The following is a 24220-nucleotide window of genomic DNA, read 5'->3' on the forward strand; positions in this document are numbered from 1 at the left end:
AGCAGAGGGGTGCTTTGCTAAATAAAGTTGACTGGCAATCTGAAAATTTTCAAAAGGTTGATTGAACACTGATTTCTATTTTAAAAATGATGCTTTGAGTCTCTTTGGTTAACTTTCCACTTAGCTTTGGAAAAATTTTTTGGAAAAATAATCAATCACAGAGTTTTAGAGTTGGGAAGAAATGTAAAGCTATCTCAACCCCAAGCCCTCATTTTTGAGTGAGGAAATACAGTCACAGAGATATAAAATGGAAATAGCAGATATAATGTTTAAGAATTTGTACTGCCTTTGCAAACACAGAGGAGGAAGAAGCTGAGCCTTTCTCTCATTTGCGCTCACGTCTACCCTCTCATTTACTCTCAAGGATCCTACCATGGGTACATACTAGGATTGACTGGATAATTTTAGAATTACATATTTCTTTCTCTTAATTTGTATGCCTTTTATTTATTTTTATTGATGTTGATTTTGTTTACAACCTTCCAGAGTCATTGATCAGGCACTACATAAAATATAAATTTTATTATTGCTCCATTAATAATGCTAATAAAAAGGATAATGTCACCCATCTCTTTTGGCAGAGGGGGAAGGGACAATGGAACCCCAGCAACATATTTCAACAATGGAGCAAGAAAATTTGATAGAATGGTTTCCCTTGCCTCCTACAAAGGCCCATCTTTCTCTCAACCTCCTTGACTCCCAAGAAGGACTGTGTAAATATGCTCAGTGAGGCTGTGTTTACCTGGCCCTGTGTTCACTCAGCCTGGTCTGCCCAAATGCCACACAGCAGGCCAGGCAAAGGTCCGCCGTGCCTGAGAATTAGGCTGTGTTTCTCCAGTATTTAGTAGTTGCTGTGCATATGGGACCTTAATACAAACTTTCTAAGCGAAGTAAAGAATATTGAAATGAGTCACATCAGCATTTCACTAGTATTAGAAGCTTCCCAGAGAATAAATTTGCCCATCAGAACTTTCTGTGATAGAGCAACAATATTGTTGGTGACTGAAAGCATGATTTCATACAAGAGAACCACTTCTGAATTTTTTAAACTATTTTTTTAACACATGAAATTACACGCGATACAAAATACTTGTCTTACAAGTTGAAATCTTTACAGTTATGGGTACAGTTACAGTAACGCAAGTAATATTAGTGCATTCACTTAGAGCAGAGTTATTTGTCTTCATTGGGCTTAACACAAAGCCAAGAATGAATTATTTGCTTAAATGACTTTCTAGTCTTTGAATTAAAAAAAAAAAAAGAAAATTACTTCTATCTCGTGTATAATGTGTCAGAATGATAAACAATGCCAACAGTTAAGTAGTCTGGTATTTCTGTAAAAGGGAGATTGTATTCCATAGCTTTTAAGTTGTAAATCCTTAAGTTTTGGTTGCATATGTCTATCAAATCGTCATTATCTCAGCTTTCAGGAAAATTACATCATCTTTGGTAATAGGCTGCCAACAAACAGAAACTATAGACTACACCATTTTTTCCAAAGAATCCTGTATTTTAATGAATAGCTGAATAAATAGACATTAATTATGAAATTCACATTAAGATAGAAGAAAATCCAAACATTTTGATTGCTTTATCTCTTAAATTTGATAGCTACTACAAAACATACTATTTATGTTAGGGTAAAAATAAGCTGAATCACAGGAGTGTAACTGGGATGTGCTGGCAGATATATACAGTAACATGGAGGAGCCATAAAATAAAAGTGTTTATATGTACATAACTTTTTCCTTACTTTTTTGCATGGAGAAACACTGTTTTATAAAATGGGAAAACACACAGTAGACCACATGCAACAAGGACCAATACAATGTGCACAGCAGAATAATCAAACAAGACACAACTATGGGTTTAAAAAAGAATTTGGGAGCAGGAAAAAAAAAAAAAGGAAAGTTGAAACCTGGAATGCTTTCTTATTGAGGTTTCAGAATATAAATTTGTCTAACAAGCCTCTTGATAGTTTTCAAAAGTTCCCACTTGACCACCTAGGGTTGAAGTGTAAGAGCTAAAAATAAACCATCATATGATACAAAACTTTGTATATTAGCATACAAAAGGTAACAATTTACTTTTTGTATAAAATATAACCTTTTGATAGTATATTTATTTCACATATGTATAAATATAACCCAAAGAATATGCTTTAAGTATTTCTACCAAAATATTCTTTACAAAAGTTTACAAAACAAGTAATTTATTTATATTTACAACCTAGCACAGAAAAGATTCCGGGCCAGTGATGTTGGTATTGTGTAAAAGAGAGTGCTTCTAGACATTTTAAAGATTGCAAGAGGGCTTTGCAGAACTTTCAAAATGTGTTCTGTTTAGAAAGGTATTTAAAGAGTTATTAAATGATTTCAGTTAAATATCACTTGATAATTGAATACGAGAGTGTATAACTAAAATAGCTGAAGGTAACCTGTGTTCCTCTGTAATGAGGAAAATGATAGAGATATTTTGCATACATCCCAAATCAGCACACATCTTTGCCATTTTGCAGCTGATCTGTTACACAACTCAATAGGAACTCTTTCTTTGATACAGTGCTCAGCCCTGAGGGAGAAAACCTGGATATGAAGGGCCCATCTAGCACGTGGCAATGATTCATCACATCAGGGACAGAAGAATGAGTAGACTGCTATTAATAGATCACATTCTATTTAGCTGTTCACCCAAATAATGTGTCCAAATAAGGCCAGATTATTTTTTGTCTCAATTATGCTTTCCTTCAAACCCTATGAAATAGATTTGTACACACCCGTACCCACCATCCCTGGTCCTGACCTTTTGCTTCTTATCTTCAACCAAAACATGATACCTTCTACTGTCAGCTTTGGTCTCCAAACTTCCTTTTCTTACAAATCAGTCTCTGGTCATCAAAATAAGCAGAGAGGGCCAGGCTCAATTTCACTCAGCTTGGGGACTAACCAGCAGTCATCATCACAGTAAGCAACACCCCAAGTTATTTGTGGCCAAATACATCTCCTTTATAGCAATGCCCAATGTGGTGTTTTCCCTTTTAAGTAGTGAAATCTGATGCAGACACATGTGCACTAACATTTCAGTATGATTAGGATAGGTCGCGACTGAATCTAAGATTCAGAAACTGGATTTGGAAATTGGTTGTGGAAAAAAGTTGGCCATCTCTGCATTCTTGTTTCATCACTAGACACAGCATCTTGAAGTATAGGATATGTGGGAAAACTGAAAAAGTGAGGGGATGAATCTGGGGAAGAAATTCTATAGTCCACTGGGTGTTCTCTATGTTCTCCAGTTTTCGTTTACTTAGGACACTGTTTGGTTACTCCAAACAAATCTGTAACATTTCAATCTACCCTGGAAGTTTTAGGAAACCTAAATGAAAAGACAAAGTGGAGGGATTAAACCACACTTCATATGTGTTAGAGAAAATTAAGGAATTTGTTGCTTGTTGCTTGGAACTAGTACCTCCGCATGACGTGGGGTTTAAACAAGCCAGAAGTTCTATTAGTTTTCTTTCAGGGAGAAAAGGAGCTTGGGAAGCCTATTTTACACAACTAATTACACATCAACATCACAGTTCTGTTTGGATAAACTGGATACTGTGTCCTGGGGTGTAGACGGGGAAAAAGTGATCCCAATGTTTTACTTCCAGGTTTGAGATTTAAAACAAGCATTTGGACCAAAATGTTCACCGCTACAGTTACTTTCTGCTTTCCATTTTTAAGCCAAGGTATCTTCATAGAGTCCAACTAAAAGTCAACAGTTTGGCCTTTACAGAGTCCTTGTAAAATACTGCCTTTTAGTGCTTGGAGTTTGTGAATTGTCTCCCTTTTCTTCTTTAGGAGTTGTTCCCCAAGATTTCATCAAGGTTGATGTCTTTCATCCAGTCATCATTACCAGGCTCTGTCTTCAATAAAGAATCAATGAAATCAGCATCACTGTTTAGGGCAGGGCCCATGTTATCAGTCTGTTGGTTGAGAAAGTCAAAAGCTAAGTCATTACCATGGTCGGTTCCTTGAAAAGCCCTGGAACTTTGGTTGGGTGAAGGAAAACTGCCGGCTGTCAGGGATGATGGCTGGCTTATGCTTGTCCTCGACTGACTCAACCCTGTTCCTGACTGGCTCAAATTAGGCAAAATCTGTGTGCTTAGCTGATTGGGTCTGAGATTCAGACTTCTGAGTGGACCCATGTTTTGTCCATTTAACGTCTGGCTCATTTGGTTCATGGGTCTAATTTGCACTGCTGGTGTTAACTGATTAGGGGGAGCCACTGCTCTCTGGGAAAATTGCTGGCTACCTACCGCCTGTTGCAATGACTGGTTTGGAGTATAGGCTGTAGGTGTGCCTGGGGGGAAGCGGACTCCTGTAGATTTCAGCGCTTCCTGCTGTTTGGTTGTTGCTTCTTGAGAGGCCCAGTTTGGTGCCGTTGCTGCGTTGGATGTGATCATTACATTCGACGTTCTCTGTGCTGGCATGCTTGCCATACTATGGGTTAAGTTTGGTCTTAATTGTTGCGAATTGCCAACAGATCCAGCTCCAAAAGTGGCCACATTATTATTATTATTACTGGGTCCTAAAGTGGGTGGCCGGGGCATCAGAGGGTTGTTTTGATTTGCTATCAATTGGTTTGGGTTTCTGTGTTGGGTCAACTGATTCATTCCTGAAGTGACGCTGTATGTTCCAGGTTGATTGCAAGGCAGATTCCCATACATCCCTATGTTCTGAACTGCTGTGGATAAGGATGGCATTCTTGTCCCATGAGAAGTAGACATGAGGCTGGAATTTGGAGTTAAAATGGTGTGTGTTGAAACTGGGTTTGCCAAAGCCTGGTTAGAGTTTAAACTCACTGTTGATGAACCACCTGAGAAAAAGAAGATAATTATATTAGTTCATAACAGTAGGTTATCTCTTCTCTTATAGCGATTTACGATAGCTTGTCAGCTCTGAGACTGCCTTTGTGTGTAAGAACAAATAAAGAGAAATAATCATCATAGCATATTATATAAAAGGAATAAGACAGCTTTTGGGGGGAAGTATCACCCTAAGTTACCCCTTGGTCAAGAGTTTACACATTATAGAAGGAAGACTGAAATAGAATGGTTCTATTTTTTAGGCTTTATTCTTCTGGAATCATTGAGGGGAAGTGATAGTCAATCTTCCATTTTGAATTAGCTTTACTCTGTTTCAAGACCAAAGACTACAACTTTGATTATCCAGCTGTCATGAAGTCCATGCTACTGGTCACCCCTGGGTCCAAATTAGAACATGTGGATGCACCCTATACATGGCTACTAGATTAACGGTCCAAATCTATGGCCTTGAAAATCATGTCCAATTTTCATCTGCATCCCCACTCAAGAAGCTTTCATAAGACAGGTAAATTCCCATCTCTTCAAACATCTGGAATTCAATGTAATCCGTGCTCCAGTGATGATTTCCATACAGAAAGCACTCTGCTCTAGGAGGATTAGTTATTATCGCACTGTTATCCACACATCATGAACTACTTTGACTCAGCCATTTCCTTCTCATATGATGCGCTTCTTACCTCACCAAGCCCTATCTTTTCTTCAAAGGCTCAGGCCAAGGTCCAAGTTCCTTCATCAAGCTTTCCCTGATATTCCAGCCTCCTCTCTCAAGCTACATTTGCTCTTTCAAGTTTTCATTTAGCATTTAGCTTCTGTATTGGGAAATACATGGAGCCTCAAAGTGCCAGCTAGTTATGTTGATACCTGTAAATAAGTGATTGAATGTGGGACCACTCAATCACAGTCTGCTGAATGAGGTTCCACCTATTGGATAGTGATTAACTGACACATTGAAATCTTCCTGGCTTGAGGAGGTTAAAATCATCATGGCAAGACATCTTGAGAGGCAGAAATGGAATGCCAGAAAGATAAATAAAAGTGCCTGCTGGATGATAAGTTCCATGAGAGAAAGAATTTTTGCCTGTTTTGTTCACTGTCATATTCTCCAAGTTCAGTGGATGGTGCAAAGTAGGTATTCAATTGATATTTATTGAATGAATGAACGAGTGAATGAGAGATTGAGGCAAAGATATAACTTGGAGAAAGATACTCTTTTAAAGTACTCTCCCAGCAGAGAGACAGGGAGGCACAGAGAATCAGAGATACTGAGAAACAGAGAACTAGACACACATATGAGTATCAGAATGGCAGTATGTGAAGAGAGCATGGTTGCAATTATAACCCTAGCATATCCCCTACTGCTTGAGGATAGCTAGCGTGGTACACACTTTGAAAGACTGAAGGCCTTGCTATTTGTTTTAAAATATGTCCCCACTAAGCTACACCCCCCCTTGAAGGCAGAAACAGTCTCTTTATCTCCTTGTATCTCCAGGTTTAGCACAAGGCCCTGACTGTGTAGGGCAGTGTTTGATGAAGAGGGATCAGAGTCAGATAGGAGAAACTTGGACAATAACTCAGAGTGCACAGGCTGCTACTGAGATTAAGCAATATCAAGCTTGGTATCTGCAGGTTTCATGAGAAGAGAATTTCCATTATGGAAATGCTATGGAAAAAATTTCGAGGCTTTAAAAATCACTGCCTCTAGGGACTTCCCTGGTGGCACAGTAGTTAAGAATCCGCCTGCCAGTGCAAAGGGCTGGAATCTACCTGGTCCGGGAAGATCCCACATGTCACGGAGCAACTAAGCCCGTGCACCACAGCTACCGAGCCTGTGCTCTAGAGCCCACGAGCCACAACTACTGAGCCTGCGTGCCACAAATACTGAAGCCTGCATGCCTACGGCCCATGCTCTGCAACAGGAGAAGCCACCGCAATGAGAAGCCTGCGTACCGCAACAAAGAGCAGCCCCCCTTGCCGCAACTAGAGAAAGCCCATGCGCAGCAATGAACACCCAAGGCAGCCAAAAATAAAAATAAATAAATAAATTTATAATTAAAAAAAAATCACTCCCTCTAGGTGCCCCCTATTTTAACAATATGCCTTGAGAAGGTTTATGAGGAGAGCTGTATTTTTAAACAACTAGAATAGGGAGAATTTCCATAAAGATAAAAAAATATTAATCACAGTTAATATTTAGAAGCTCTTAATTTGTGGTAGAAATTGTTCTAGGTGTTTTTCATACATCATTTAAATTTATTTTTAATTTTATTTATTTATTGTTTTGCTGTACGCGGGCCCTGTACACCGTTGTGGCCTCTCCCGTTGCGGAGCACAGGCTCCGGACGCGCAGGCTCAGTGGCCATGGCTCATGGGCCCAGCCGCTTCGCGGCATGTGGGATCCTCCCGGACTGGGGCACGAACCCGTGTCCCCTGCATCGGCAGGCGGACTCTCAACCACTGCGCCACCAGGGAAGCCCCATACATCATTTTTAATATTAACATCTGGGCAAGGTGATTATTATAGTACTGAGATTGAAATAAAAAATGATAAAAGAGTTTGTGTTGTGCTTGTTTATTTCTTCTCAGAAAGCACGTGAATTACAGTGCTCTAGAGTGGTGATTCTTACCCATCTTGGGGTTAGCAGCTGGTTGCTAAGGTCACCTCCCTCAGGAAAATGCCCATATGTACTATGGAAGAGACTTCTAGGTCCCTCCCAAATACCCAACCTCCCTGTCTTCTTTAGAAACAGAGCCTTGATTTTGCAGCAATGTGCCCAGCTGAAAAACCACATTTGCCAAACATCCTTGCTGATGGGGGGTCCATATGAATAAATTCTGGCTAAAGGCAGAAGTTACTAGGTGATGGACTTCCCTGGTGGCACAGTGGTTAAGAATCCACCTGCCAAGGCAGGGGACACGGGTTCGGTCCCTGGTCCGGGAATATCCCACATGTTGCGGAGCAACTAAGCCCGTGTGCCACAACTACTGAGCCTATGCTCTAGAGCCCACAGGCCACAATTACTGAGTCCACGTGCTGCAACTACTGAAGCCTGTGTGCCTAGAGCCCGTGCTCTGCAACAGGAGAAGCCACCACAAGGAGAAACCTGTGCACACAACGAAGAGTAGCCCCTGCTCACCACAACTAGAGAAAGTCTGTGTGCAGCAACAAAGCCCCAATGCAGCCAAAATTAACAAATAAATAAATTAATTAAAAAACAAAAAGAAGTTACTAGATGAGTGTCCAAAAAAACCTACTTTAAAAAGGGAATCTGACTCATTTGGGAGGCCATTTTACCTTTTCCCGTCTTTCACCTTTCTATCTGGAATATGGATATGAAGACTGGTGATGTGGTGGCCACAAGGCAACCCTTAGGATGGAAGCTATATGCTCAAGAAGGTGGGGTAGAAAGACTAAAGAAGGCTGGATCCCTGATAACATGGTAGAGCCACCAAACCAGCCTTAGACTTCTATCCTTGGGAATCTTTTATATGAATGGGAAAAGAAAAGCACAAACATTCACCTTGAATTTGATATAATATTTCAGATGGCTCTTAGCTTCCCCCAAAGCCACTGATAGGCCATGATATAAGAAGCCATGTTCCAAATAATACCCATATTGTCTTTCAACCTCCTTGAGGACAGACTCAGAGAATCCTGCTTTTGCCCTGAAGCAAAGCAATCTTAGAGAGTGGAATATATATATCCCGTTCCTAATTTTAGTGGAAAGAGGCAATCTGGTGCATTTGAAAATGTTTAAATAAATGAGAACAACATGTTGATTACTACACTTAACAGGACCAGAAAATATTAATAAACAGAAATATTCACAGCCCCTCCTTCTTTAGAGAATCTCTTTTATGGCCTTAAGCAGAGAGAACTTAGGAAAATAGAGGACAAGCTTAGTTTACATGACAAGCCGCAGAGAGTTCTGGGCAGAAAGGCTCAAACAGATGCTGACTAGGGGAAGGCAGGGGTAGCAAAGGTTATGTTTAAAAGAGGTTCTTTTGGAGTTCAGAGAGTGGAAGGGAGGGATTTTAGGGGTAGTGTCTGCCACCTATGCTATATTGATACCCATTAAGAAGTTTTGCTTTATTTTTTGGGTTTTTTTTTTAAACATCTTTATTGGAGTATAATTGCTTTACAATGGTGTGTTAGTTTCTGCCATATAACAAAGTGAATCAGCTATACGTATACATAGATCCCCACATCCCCTCCCTCTTGCGTCTCCCTCGCTCCCTCCATATCCCACCCCTCTAGGTGGTCACAAAGCACTGAGCTGATCTCCCTGTGCTATGCGGCTGCTTCCCACTAGCTACCTATTTTACATTTGGTAGTGTATATATGCCAATGCCACTCTCTCACTTCGTCCCAGCTTACCCTTCCCCCTCCCCCATGTCCTCAAGTTTTTGACCCACCTCCTAGAGAAATGGAAATAAAACAAAAATAAACAAATGGGACCTAATGAAACTTCAAAGCTTTTGCACAGGAAGGGAAACCATAAACAAGACGAAAAAGCAACCCTCATAATGGGAGAAAATATTTGCAAACGAAGCAACTGACAAAGGATTAATCTCCAAAATATACAAGCAGCTCATGCAGCTCAATATCAAAAAACAAACAACGCAGTCCAAAAATGGGTAGAAGACCTAAATAGACATTTCTCCAAAAAAGATATATGGATTGCAAACAAACACATGAAAGGATGCTCAACATCACTAATCATTAGAGAAATGCAATTCAATGATACAATGAGGTATCACCTCACACAGGTCAGAATGGCTATCATCAAAAAATCTACAAACAATAAATGATGGAGAGGGTGTGGAGAAAAGGGAACCCTCTTGCTTTATATTTTAAATGCAATCCACCTTTGGTATTTTTGAGAGACTTCCTAAAGACTTAATTTGCTTTTCAATTATTTTTTGGTGATAGGGCTATTTGTCTTAGGGAGATGAGCCCAAAGGTGGAGATGAAAAGATTGGGCACTATGTAAGTTACAAATGCGACTATGAGGGAGAAATGTCTGCTTACCTTACACTATCTGGGTCAAAATATGCTGTTGGGAGGAGAATGGTTGAACCTAGCAGTTAGAAAATATTTATGCTTTTTTGACTCTCACAGGTAGTCCTGAGAGCAGTGAAATATGTGAATAAGGAACAAAAATAAGCAAGAAAAACTGATGCGTAGACTAAAATAAATTCCAGTTTGGTCTTGATCTGAAAGTTAAATTGGAGTTAGAGAAGGAGTCTAAGAAAGATGTTACAATTAAATATGAGATGGGAGAAGGAGGAAATACTAACAACTGAACAGTTTTCTTCTTTGCACAGTTATGATTTTTATTAATTTTTAAGAACACTTACCAGAATACTGAGCTGTTGGCTGCATGTTGCCCACATTTCTTCTTTGGTCTTTATAATCTGGGGGTGGCCTTGTCAAATGTCTGTTTATCTGATCTTGTGGAGCAATTTTCTCCTTGAAAACACAAATGAAAACATATTAAACAGCATTGTTACTTTCTCGGTTGTAAAAATGTATAGATTCATAAAAGTAAGAATATAAGAAAAATTTTGCAGTCATAGTTGTGAATCATGGATCTTACTTAGTTTTTATTCATGATTTGCAGTCATAGTGGTGAATCATGGACCTTATTTAGAGACAAAACTTTTCAATTTCAATTTCCTGCATGAAAGTGTAATTTCTACCTCTCTTTAACATTCAACATGTGTTTTGGGTCTTGTAACTACTCTCATTTTCTTTATTTTGCAATTAGCTTTCAGCGAGGACAAAATTTCTATGAATTCTGAGATGAGGATTTCTAGTTTTGTTTTGTAGCACACCTGATATACTTTGGTACCTATATATAATTTTGGTCCTACCAAGTGTGTAAGGTGTAGGAATAAGATTGCCAGATAAAGTGCAGGACACTCAGGCATTCTATGTTTTTATTTGCTAAATCTGGCAACCTGAGATTGGAGGAGATAACTTATCAGATACTGATATAGGCATTCTGTGCCTATTACCTATTTTTTTCCCCCTCATAAACAACCATCGAAAGTAAGTATGGTTATTCCCACCTAAAAGATAAGGAAATGGAAGCTTCCTTAGGTTAAGTAACTTGCCCAAGATCCACAGTGGTAGAACCAAAACCAAATCCTGAGTCAAAAACTTAGGCTTTCCGGCCACACAATGCAAGGGCCTCTTGCTGCTTCGTTTCTCTGCGCCCCATTCTCAGAGCCCAGAAATTTCCCAATCTCCCTTCTTTTCTTCCTTCTGGAATCAGCCACCTTTAGATCTTTAGAGTAGGTGAGTTTGGGGGCTAACAGAGGAAACAGGGGCATTCTTTTTATAGTGTCAGTGTCCTCAGACAAAGACCACCAGGAATGTAGAGGGAAGAACAAATCTGACTCCATATTAGATCTGGCCCTTTTCCTGTGCTTACTCCTGCTGGCTCTGCACCTTTTATAAAAGAATGTTGCCTACAGCCTGAAATATACATGATAGCCTATTCTCAGGGCTCTGACCTTTAAGAGTCCATTCATATAGAGATAGAAAGTTACAGAACAGAGAATAACATTTGTCTTGTTGGAGGTTTACGGGAACATCTGACTTGACCAACATGGATAGCTGCAAAAACAAAGGATTCTGACGCCAAGAAGTTTACAACGGCTAACAATGCCCCTCCCTCACCTTCCTTTAAAAGTCCTTTGCTGAAACCCTTCAAGGAGTTTGGGGTTTTTTGGGCACAAGCCACCCATCTCCTTGCAGTAAACCTTTCTCTGCTCCAAACTCTGACGTTTGGGTTTGTTTGGCCTCGCTGTGTGTAGGGCACGTGAATTTGCGTTCAGTAACAGGAACATACCTGTTGGGTTTATCACTCACTGGAGCCAGGAAGAAGGCACATCACGGGGGACCACAGGGTGTCTCAGCAGGAGTGTATTAGAAAGAATGTATTATAGGATTTGGGCTTTGACTGGGTGATTTAGGGAGGGTCTAAGGAAGCGAGGATTTGTTCTAGGTTGTAAGCTGTCAGAAAGTGAGGTTGATTCTATGATTAAAGAATTATTTGTCACGCATTTAGCAAAAGAGGGGAATTTTTCCTATTTTTTGAGTTGCACAGTGACCTTGTTTATGTCTGTTTTTAGACAAAATTATGAAGTGGCCTTCTTTTGTCTCATTTTATCATGGCCTCAGAGCAATCCTATCTGAGCTTAGTGTTCTGTAAAATTGTTTACGTCCAACAGAGAACAAAATAGCCTGGCTGTGAGTGTGGTATCAGTTCTGGACATCAGGAGATTCTTTTTTTGTTTCTCAGTATGGATCAGGAAGTTTTTAGAATGGCTTCACTGAAACTTTGCATGAACCCCAAAGCAACCCCCTTTTTCGAAGATAAAAATAATTGGCATAGGTATACAGAGAACAATATAATTATAGAAAAGTCAATAAATAGAAAAGAAAACCTTGTAACAGATGTGTTAATTAGATGGAAGCCAAATGTGGGCTGCCCAATTTAGAACCCACTTAAACCATGTATTTCTCAGTTTCCCAACAAATTCCAAACCTTCTAAGTAGAATAAATCTACTATAAAGGAAAAAAAGTGGCTTTCAAACAACAACAAACCAAATTCAAATTCTTGTTTCTAAGGAAAAAGACTTGAAAGACTCACAGGGATTTGGGGGCATCAAGTAATTCATATAAAACACAATTTTGATGAGCTAAGTGTAAATGAATCAGAAGCATATGGATTACATTTCTTTTAAATATGGGTTTACAAATTAAGGGAAAAAGTGGTTGGTGAAACTCTTTCTGGTTTTGCCCAAACCCTAAATGTTTAAGAAACAGCTTTGAGATGTTCCATGAACCCAAATGTGGCAATATGCAACCATTCCTGCTGTAAACTATTGTGCAAGCTGACAGTTTTGATTTTTATGCCAACATGGGACTTTCTGAAATCTTCTCTTTTTCAAAGGCGTCTATCATATTTTCCTATGCAATGAGGTGTTTCTGTTGTTTCTAGTGTAGAAAACAGAATTCACGCATGTGTGTGAGTGATAATCAGGCCCTTGCTGCTCCATGAAAGACTAGATTTCAAATCCGGATTTATTTTTACATACGTTCAATCTACTTATTGACTTTTTATTCTCCTGAGGGGTTATTTAGGTTGTTCGAAGTGTTAACATACACAGCTCTGGAAACTTGAGTTTCTTAAAGTACTTGTTCACAAATGAGTTAGAGTTAATGGCCTTGCGCATGGACAAGAACTGCCATGCTGTCACTTTGTGCTGAGGGGCAGCAAAGACCAGACTTCAACACTGAATGGAGACTGCTCCATTTGCCAGAGAAGGACATCCCCATTCTACGCAAGTGTAAACTCACAGGCCATCCCTGAGGTTACTTCTGTGCAACATGAAATTTAACTTCACAACCAATGTCTCATGATAACCCAATATCTTGGACCCAAAAAGCTAATATAGAAATAATCTTCTGTTGCCCACATCTGTTCTGCTTCAGTTTCGCTATCTCAAAATGTAAAATATGGATAATTTTAGGACCTTTCTCATACTCCTACTGTAAGGATTAATCCTTTACCGTAAAAGCGCAGCATGGTGCTTGGCACATAGTAGGTGCACAAAACGTGTTGGTAATTATGATGTCCATTGTAACAAGTACTACTCATCTCTCTTCTTTGTGCTTCATTGGTGGGAAAATAATAGAAAGTACGGGATAATACACTTTCATGAGAAAATGTCTCAATTTAGGAGCCTATGTGGCCTTGCCAACTGACTGCAAATGACTACAAAACATATGCTAATGTAAAGTGGCATCAAAGACTGTTTCTTCCTGGATATGCTAAAAAGCACAGGCACCCTCAATGTCCGCCAAACAAAAAGAAATGTGAATGGTTTATAAAAATCACAAAAACAGCAGCCTCATTCTCATTCATCTCTCACAGCTTAGCTACTGCCCTTTGCACCTGTCCCAGCGGTGACTCAACTGGGACTCCATGGGAGTTAGGACAGTGCCAGTACAGGACCCTCATGGAATGTTTCCTCGCCTTTTAATGAGAGCTGAAAATCCAGAAATTCAACCTCTGCCTGTTACAAGTCAACAAATTAGTAGTGTTGATGGGAATGATGGAAGTGTACCCAGTAAGCCAATCTTAGATTGTATGTTTTTCTCTTCTACTGCCCTTGTTTCTTAGCTATTTTGTTTATGAAGATCATAAAAAGGGAGGGAGTGGGTAGGAGGAGTGGAGATTTCAAAACTATGACTTATAGTAGAAATTATTTGTGTCACTTAGCAATCCAGTCAGTGGTTCCCCTACAACTTAGGGCAACATTCAAGGTCACCTATAAGTTTATTTCTCACTATTCCTTGTTCAAGATCAAATAAGTTTATTTCTCACTATTTCTTCTCACATGCTCTGGATTCCAAACTTAATTCCATTTGTCATTCCTTAAAAAAACAAAGGATTGTTATGATTTGTACTTTTCACTATGCATTAAATATTTCATCATACAATCTCAGACTAACCAACTAATACACACCCAGGCTATACCTTTTGGTCTCTGGCCCACTCTCCAGCTAGAATGGTGGACCACTCTATCCATCAGAATCCTACAGTCCTTCAAAGTCCAAGTCAAATTTTATCTCTTCTGGGAGACTATCCTCAATCTCTCCAAGCTGGATTTTATCTTTCCCTCCATTACATTTTCCCTCGCTATGTTTATACCTTTATTATAATGCAAATCAAATCTGAATCTAGTGCTTCCTTGTTTCAAATGCTTTAAAGTCCTCTCCATTGCTTTTCTTTTTTTTGTTTTTGTTTTTGGCCACACTGTGCAGCTTGCAGGGATCTTAGTTCCCTGATGAGGGATTGAACTGGGGCCCCCAGCAGTGGAAGTGCAGAGTCCTAACCACTGGACCTCCAGGGAATTCCCTTCCATTGCTTTTCAACAATATAAATTCTGATTTAGCAAGCCTTATCCTCTGGTCTCTGATCTCTGGCCTCCTAGCCTTTCAATTCCCTATCCTTGTGCACGTGACATGCCTCAGCAAATGTAATATGTAGTATACTTTATTGTCCCTGAGTCTTTGAATATGCTGGTTCTTCTGGCTGGACCCTCCCCGGTTCTTCCCTCCATCTCCTACTTCACCTTCAGATCTTCAGTAGATACAACTTCCTCTCTGAAACCACTTCTGGTAATCCCACATCACAGCATTTAATCACATGTATTACAATTGCCTATTTATTTGACATTCCCAGAGGGCTCTAAGCTCCTTAAAGACAAAGACAGGGTTGTCTTGTTTATGGCTGTATTCCCATTGTAAATTAGTAAATATTTACTGAATGAATTATATGCTTATCACACCCTGGGTTTCTGACTCTTACTGCAAAGCTCCTTGAGTATAAATTTATTTATTTTTTAATTTTATTTTCTGTGTACCTTGGCTCTACCAACCTGGAGATGGTTAACTTTGCCTCTTTCTTCTTTCATTTGGCCAAATAGTTTGAAGGGAAAGAATAAAATTTGGAGAAAAGGCTTTGGTCTTATGAGGCAGGAAGGGTTTGGAGCAGTTGTTGAACGTATGAGTTTGAGAATATAGAAGGGACAAGCAGATAAATAGTGAAGTAGGGTTAATGCTTGGGTAATGTGTGGGAAATAATGACCTTGTCTTTGAGGTAAGGCCACTTAAATGTGGTGAAAGTGGGAAATACATTTTCGGTTTCCTTAAAAAACATCTACTATTCTGAGATGCTTGTATTTTGGAGGCCAAATTTTAAGTTTTGAAACTCCACACTGGCTTTTAAAGTTGCTTTAAAACCCTTTCACCTCTAGAATCAGTTTGGATTTGAGTTGATTAAAGTTTTGTCCCCTATTTTCTGCCCCTTGGGGCTATGGGAGAAGACTGGTTTCCTGTGCCTGATACCAATGCCCATGTTGGTGGCTCTAAACATTCCTGGGCTGGGCAGGGCTAGTCAGCCCAGGTCCTATGCATTCCAACTGTCCAGCAGCTGGTAAATCAAGTTTTTTTTTTTTTTTTTTTTTTTTTCCTGCAGCACTTTAGATGTATAGATTTAGCCTCTCTTACAGCCAGGACACCCTGGTGGCTGTCCCGTAGGTGGACACAGAGACAAGCACAGTAAGTAGAAATGGAAAATAATGAATTCCCTCTGTTGGGCCAATAGGTATGTGCAGTAGAAATTGGGAGAAAGTTTTACCGTGTCAACAAGCATCTGCTGCTGGAGGAGAAGCTGCTGTTTCTGCTCCATGATCTGCCTCTGTAGAGTCTGTTTCTTTCCCATCAATTGCTGATTCAACAGTGATTGCTGGGAGTTCATGTAACCACTTCCAGTGTTTGGATTTGAGCAGGGGTTGGGACTTGGACTGGGGCCTGTGTTCTGGCCTACCACAGAGTGTTGATCCTAAAAAAGAGAAGGGGAGGGGGTGGAAAGCTACTGTGAATTAAAAGAAAAAAAAAAACTTGCGCAAAGATCATAAGCTTAGATTCCAAACATTTTTCAACTTGTTAAGATCAAACGTGGTTAATGGGTTGGAGATCAGAGAATTGCTTTTTAAATGTAGAAGAAATAATTGCATATCACAGCAACCAAAGCAGCTGGTTTAATGACATTAGGGTACTGGAAAAGCTCCCACGTGACTCTGACGGTGGAACCTCCGCATTCCAGAAGGTATTTATGGCACGTCAAAGAAAATTACCATGAAAACATATGGCAAACCTCTGAATTGCTCAGGAACAAACACATCATAAAGTAACAAGTTCTTCCTTTTCCCTAAGGTTAGCCCATATCATTGCTGATCCTGCAATGAAAATCGTTTCAATTCATGTGTTTAAAAGTTGAATAACCATTTTGGACATAAGGGGCCTAGCTTTCTGTGATAAGGTAGGAAGACCTGTGAGTTTCTGTTTCACAAACACTGAAACTTGTTAGGGACTTCACCTTTCAGAGACTTGTTAATTTTGCTCCCTGGTCAGTAAGTTGGGAATCTTAGTGCATTAATCAGTAAAAGAACACCAACTGACAATAAGGAAGCATTGGTCAAAGACTCACAATTGTGTGTTAAATAATATTGGGTATTGGTGAATTGCCATTCTAATTTGAGGTCTCTACCAATGTTTAGGCATTGACAGGTCAGCACCCTGCAGGGCAGAAAGCTAAACCCAGCCAGGTGCTTTCACTAATTCCCAACTGGTGTGTTTAGGATTGAGCTGTGCACTGTTGGGGTTACAAGAAAACTAGAAAACACAGTCCTCATTTTGGAGAATTTATCATCTAATTAAGGAAGAAATGACATGCTTACATGTAAAATACAAGAAAATACAGAATCAAGTTTTAGATTAAATGATACAAGTACTAAATGAAAGATCCTCCCACTTTGATGATACTCATCTAGGAAGAAGATACCCAGGTGGGCCTTGCTCCAGAAATTCTGAGGCCACAGATCAGGTACCTACTCAGGTGATTCTAATGCTCATTGATCCAGGGAATGCTCTTTGAGAAACGCTAGCTATATGGGAGAAATGAAATCCGACTTTCATTCCCAGCTGGACTGTGTGAGGTTACAAGACGTTAAAAAGATAAGGCAACTCCCATGATGCCTGATGAGCAGTAAATAGTAGGTACTCCACTTGTGGACTTGCCTTCTCTTTCTTTAGTATCTGCTGAACTACAAAAAAAAAAAAAAAAAAAAAAAAAAGCCACCAGTTCAAAGCCTGTGGATGCAGGAAACGTGGTCTTGCTTTAATAATCCCTGGGGCTACAGAGCTCACCAACTGCCACAAGGAAAAGGGATACAAAATAATCCTAAAATGACCATGCACTGAGGTTTGTTACAGGCCAGTCATTGGGCTTAGCACTTTATGTGATTAATATCATTTCATCCTCCTAACAGAACAATGAGACAATGAGCAAGGACTATTATTTTCATCCTAATTTTGCAGATGAGAAACGTGCCTCAGAGAGATCACTTAGCTGTAAGTAGTTGAGGAAGATTTGAAGTCAGGCCTGTCTGACTCCAGAACTCCAGTTCTCAATCACCATCCTCTATTGTCTCTCAGTTGAGACAGGAAGAGTTGGGGAGAAAAAGCTTCCTACTGTAAATCTGGGTCAACCCATCTGTCCATGCAGCAAATGTGTATTGAGCACTGTTCTAAGGGGTCACCCTCAATCAGGCACCTGGAAGGGAGTGTTTTAGGGAGAAGGGCAGAGGTGTGGGGATGGGGAGGGGGTGGTCCTTCTCACCAGTTAATGAAAAATAATTAGAGTCAGCTCTGAGGTAGGAACATCCTCTGAGCAGCTGAAAGGAACTATCCCTAACACATGTGCACTCAATGCCCAGTCAGATCTGTCAGCTTTAAATCCATCATGGCTCTTGAGAAAGATTTCACCCCACATGTCCTACAAGCCACCAGCACTCTCTCTTGGAGTGTGCTCCTTTCATCTGGGTTAGGGGCTCAGCTCAGGGCCCTGATACTTTGTTCTGTGCTGTGCTATTTTTTATTTCTTAATATCCAATTACTTATTATATAGAGCAACCAATATAGATTTATGAAGTATTGTGTCATAATTTCCTCATGTGTAAAATGAATGTAATTACATTCGTGACATAAAATTAGGCCAGGTGAAATTTAGAACAGTTCTAGGCACTTAGTACGTTCTAGATAAATTTTAGCAATTAATATTTTTCTTACTTATCTTTGTATTATTTTGTGTATGGCAGAGATATTTTAGAAACAATTATTTCTGTGAAGGAGCTTATGGTGTAAGTGTACTTGACTGCACATGTGGTATGTTTGGCTCCCATCATTTTTTAAACACAGGTAGGCCCTTGTGCTCTCCAGTTGGCCACAGTCCCCACTATTCCTCATTTTATTATACCCACCCTTTTCCCTCATTTCTATTACTTGCTTGGCCCATGTAGGCATTTGAAGTTAAGATCTCTGGCTTATATTTTAATTTAATTTAATTTTTTTTTGTGGTACGCTGGCCTCTCACTGTTGTGGCCTCTCCCGTTGCGGAGCACAGGCTCCGGACGCGCAGGCTCAGCAGCCATGGCTCATGGGCCCAGCCGCTCCACGGCATGTGGGATCCTCCTGGACTGGGACACGAACCCACGTCCCCTGCAACGGCAGGCGGACTCTCAACCACTGCACCACCAGGGAAGCCCTCTGGCTTATATTTTAAAGATGACATACAGATGGCCAAAAGGCATATGAAAAGATGCTCAACATCGCTAATTATTAGAGAACTGCAAATCAAAACTAAAAAGAGGTATCATCTCACACTGGTCAGAATGGCCATCATCAAAAAGTCTACAAATAACAAATGCTGGAGAGGGTGTGGAGAAAAGGGAACCCTCTACACTGTTGGGAATGTAAATTGGTGCAGCCACTATGGAGAAGAGTATGGAGGTTCCTTAAAAAAATAAAAATAGAGCTACCATATGATCCAGCAATCCCACTCCTGGGCATATATCTGGAAAAGGTGAAAACTCTAATTCAAAAAGATATGTGCACCCCAATGTTCATAGCAGCACTATTTACAATAGCCAAAACATGGAAGCAACCTAAGTGCCCATAGACAGATGAGTGGATACAGAAGATGTGACACATACACATGCGCGCGCGCACGCGCACACACACACACACACACACACACACACACACACAGTGGAATATTACTCAGCCATAAAAAAGAATGAAATAATGCCATTTGTAGCAACATGGATGGACCTAGAGATCAGGTAAGTCAGACAGAGAAAGACAAATATCATATATCACTTATATGTGGAATCTAAAAAAATGATACAAATGAACTTATTTACAAAACAGAAACAGATTCACAGACATAGAAAACAAACTTATGGTTACCAAAGGGGAAAGGGGGTGGGATAAGGGATAAATTAGGAGTCTGGAATCAGCAGATACACACTACTATACATAAAATAAAACAACAAGGTCCTACTGTAGGCACAGGGAACTATATTCAATATCTTGTAATAAACTATAATGGTTTATATAATATCTTGTATAAACTATATATATATAACTGAATCACTTTGCTGTACACCAGAAACTAACACAACATCGTAAATCAACTATACTTCAATTACAAAAAGAATCTCTGGCTTATAAGATACACACATCACAAAGCCCATGGACACACTCACTCAAAGTTACTGCATTAAAAAGCAATGCATAGTCATTTCCATTAGGTGGTATGATACCTACCAGTGCCTTAGGATTAAAATCCACAGCTCCTAATGGCTCGTCTAGTCACCCATGTATCCATCCATCCATTAATAAATTTGATAAATTTTACGGAATATCTACTATGTGACAGGCAGTTTTCTATTTTCTAAAGATCAAAAAAGTATTTACAAAGGGGAAGAATGAAGAGAAAGAAAAGAGGTGACAGAATGCTTACTTTGGCAGAATCAGTGAACATCATCAAAATAATTTCCAGTGAAATCTGCAAAACTACCCTCTGCTAAGATTTATAAAAGACCTGCATGCCAAGAAAATGTAACTCTGTCTTTCTCTCTCTAATCAAACAGATGGACCGTACTAAATTTAGTTTCATTCCTTTACAATACCAAAAGATATTAAAATAAGAGATAAGCTCTCTTTTCGAATTTTGTAGATTTTCAAACCTTGTAGTTTTTAGCCCATGGGCCTTACCATGTACTCTACCATACACATTCTTTCCACTCATGATGGAAGTAATATTTGGCTGCTGATACATTTTTTTGCCCTTATGTTAGCTGTGAAACACAAAACACCTCCTTACACAGGCTTGCTGTCATTGCCAAGATGTTGTGCAAACTTTAGTACATAAAATATTTTGAAAGAAAAATATGCTCCCATGCGTTGGCTTTGATTTCCATATTCAGCCTCACTCTTTGCCTTACACTCAGCCCATGTAGAACTTGACTTAATAGAAATCATCTGTTTCTCCCTCAACAGTCATTTTCTCCTCAATTGCTTGTGAAGGCCATGGTAAAAATGGCACATCCTCAGCTCGTAGATGAAAGAGTGTGTGTGTGTGTGTGTGTGTGTGTGTGTGTGTGTGTGGTTGTGAATGAATTAGGCTACTTTTATATGCTAGAAAACTCAGATTTCTAGAGTCTCTTTCAAATCATGAACTTAAATGATCTTTCATTTTGTGTTTTTTTTTTCTGTTTCTACCAATAAATTACGGTATTTGATGCTAACATACAAAACAGGATTCTGATCCTATCATCCTGGGATTTAATATAAATTTACATTTAATATGCACTTATAGACAGTTTTCCACATCTATGTGAGTGTGTGTGTATGTGTGTGATGTGTATTTAAGGTTTTGAAGTTCTTTTATAGTATTGGCTAAGCCACTGAGTTAGGGTAGTATGCCAAGTGCTTAAATATGATTAAACCTTCTTAATCCTTGTTTTAATCCAGCACAGGACTGCTAGACCAATGAAAGCATTTCTATATCTTTCTAATAAAATTCTGCCAATAATCAAACTATATCTTTAGAATTATTATCTTCACTCTACCCTTAATCATTCATTCAACAGATATTTGTTGAGCATCTATTGGGTTCGCCAAAAAGTTCATTGGGTTAGTGAATACACTGTTCAATAAAATTCTTGGTGAAAATGAAAAATGTGTCTTTTATTTTTACTTCAAATCAAATGAACTTTTTGGCCAACCCAATATTATACATCATGCATTCTTCAGGCCTTAGGGATCAAAGACCACTCAGCCTACTGGAAAACTCTGCAGCATGTCTATACTTCCAAGTTTTCCAACTGGACTATGGATGGGAAATTTATTTTCCAGAATGGTCTCAAGGAGGTTAGAAGACCATCTGGTAAATCATGTATATGATGACCAAACCTTTTAGCTGGATAAATCAAAACATGCTCACAAGTGACTGGCAGTGTGTAAGGTTGATTTACATTTATAGGAAGCTGGATGCATATTTTAATGTATGGAAAATATGGTAAACGAATGCTTTCCCAAATGTGTTACTTTGTTGACTTAAGAGCTTGTTCATGGATCAGCACAGGAAGCACTAACTTAACAAGATCACAAACCATGTCTCTAAAATTTGGCAGAAAATTAAGGGAACTCTTTAAAATGGCAAACCCTTTTCCTTAGAGGACAAATCACCTGTCCTCCTTATCACCTACATTTCTCTTAAAGCCATTTTTAAGTCCTTTTGAAAAGAATGTCCAAATTAAAAATTAGAACCAAACCTCATTATTCTAGCCTTAACAGTGAATTCACCAATACCCTTTTCTTTAAAATTTCAGGCATAAATATTTAAAGAAAGAGTATGTATGAAGAAAACCTTGTGAATCTCAGTAACAAACACCAGAGTGAAGGCCTGGCCCCTAGGTCTGACTTTGATAAAATGGCTCTGTAAATCATGGTCAATATGTGAGATATCTTATTAAAAAATGTTAACTAATAAAAATGCTAGGATTGCCTGTTTCATTTTAATGGAATGTGAGTGTTCTGTGAAGTAGGTTGATTTCAGCAAAAGGTAAAATGGGGTCCCATTAGACATGTCCTAAAGCAGCAAACAAAAATATCCCTGGTTTCACTGAAGTATGTTGAAATATTAATACTCACTGAATTCAGTCAGTTTTACTATTAAAGCAGTTTTGTGGGCTGAACAGTGACATAGAAAGTTTCACAAAGCAAGCAGTTATCAGACAAGTATTGTTCTCTTAATATTAAAAAAAAAAACCTCTAAAAAATATTTGTCTTGTTTTGGGCATCTGGGTAAAATGGCTCTCTGTTTCTCTTATTTTGGAAGGGGAATATATAATGATTTTTTTCCCCACAAAAATGAAGTAATGTAAGTTACTTGGGATCCCTGAGAGTGTTTTGGCGTGGAATGACTGCCCTTTCTTTTTCTTGGCTTCCAGAGCTAGGCATCTGCAATTTGCAAAACAAATTCAAGATAAAGTACCCAGCTGGGCAAGTCTGTACAGTAGATCTCACAAACTGATTTGCTATTCAGTCTTTCTCCCCCTCCCCCCAGCTTGTCTCTTTCCCTCTTTTCTTCTTTCCCTGTCTCCATGAACTAACTGCTCAACTGTTCCTCCAGGCTATGCATCTTCTGAACTGTCTGCTTATGAAGCCATTTATTTATCTCTATGCCTGAGAAGCAAGTTGCCTTAGCTGTTTCAGATTCCCTACAAGATGGCAGGCCCACTTCAGTTATTTATCTGGGGCATATGGATGGTGAGGTGGCTGGGAGTGGCTGACACACAGCAACAGTAATGACAGCGACAACAAAACAATGATCAGGAAATCATCCAGGAAACAACTTTTACACAGAAAGACTGAAGGGACAAAACACTGCTGTCTTCAGATTTCCAGTCATTTATTTATTTATCTATTTTTTTTCCAGTCATTTATTTCAAGGGTCATTAAACTATGACATGACCAGTCAAATCCAACTTGCTACCTTTTTTGGTAAATAAAATTTGATTGGAACATAGCCATACACATTCATTTATATATTGTCTGTGGCTGCTTCCCCGCTACGACAGAGTTGAATAGCTGTGACAGAGACGTTATGACCCACAAGCCTAAAATATTTACTATCTGGCCCTCTATGGAAAAAAATGTTCTGACCCTTGCTCTATTTGGCTGTACTAGCCAAGTCAGGCTAAGTACTTTGGTCTTTTACATTAAATTGATAAAATGCCTCAGAGAAAGTACCCAGCAATCTTTGGAAGGAACAGGCAAGTTGAGAATAAAAAATATCTATAATGACATCTGTTCACAATAGCCCTTCACTCCAGCCACCATTACAAACAGCAGAAACTGAAAAGCAACTTACACATCTTTTATCCAACTGCATTTAACAGTTGAAGACACTGCCCAGAAACGTTAAGGAATTGACTTGTACAAAATCACAAAACCTAACGAAAAGATGAAGAACCATCCAAATCCAGGAAAATACATTAAGGAGAAATGAATGGAATAAAGTCTATTTGCTTGAGAGAATTATAGCTTGTCTGATAGAACTGGCTTGTGGGGGTGAGGGGGGTAGGGGAGATGTTGAAACGTAGAATATGCAAACACAGAAGGATGTATTTAGATTAGTATTTTCTTTATCCTTTGCAACTCCGAACAGTAGCTGCTTTTCTCATCTATTTAATAGGACGTTTTTCTTCGCTTGCTCAGAACATTCTCCTCCACCCTGCAGGGAAACCCTGATCATATATTAATAATCTGTTTGGTTCAAATGATTAGAATGAGTTTGTGGTCACTGTAGAGTTCATCCTTCAGAGGTTTCCTAATTTTCAAGTCACCAGGACACTGT

General features: G+C 39.2%; 1 protein-coding gene across 1 annotated transcript in view; it reads right to left on the minus strand.

The window, feature by feature from the left end:
* Positions 1 to 1036: 1036 nt before the first annotated feature.
* MAML2 (mastermind like transcriptional coactivator 2) overlaps positions 1037 to 24220 on the minus strand; it is a 361367-nt gene continuing 338183 nt past the window's right edge. The window contains exons 3-5 of the mRNA XM_027087789.1: positions 16091 to 16294; positions 10229 to 10340; positions 1037 to 4860 (exon numbers count right to left, since the gene is read on the minus strand). Of these exons, the coding sequence (XP_026943590.1) occupies positions 3839 to 4860; positions 10229 to 10340; positions 16091 to 16294 (1338 nt within the window). The 3' untranslated portion in view covers positions 1037 to 3838. The remainder of the gene's footprint in view (positions 4861 to 10228; positions 10341 to 16090; positions 16295 to 24220) is intronic.

The sequence above is a fragment of the Aethalodelphis obliquidens genome, unplaced genomic scaffold (assembly GCF_003676395.1).
Source record: "Aethalodelphis obliquidens isolate GAN/ISIS:26980383/991018 unplaced genomic scaffold, ASM367639v1 scaffold60, whole genome shotgun sequence".
Lineage (NCBI taxonomy): Eukaryota > Metazoa > Chordata > Mammalia > Artiodactyla > Delphinidae > Aethalodelphis > Aethalodelphis obliquidens.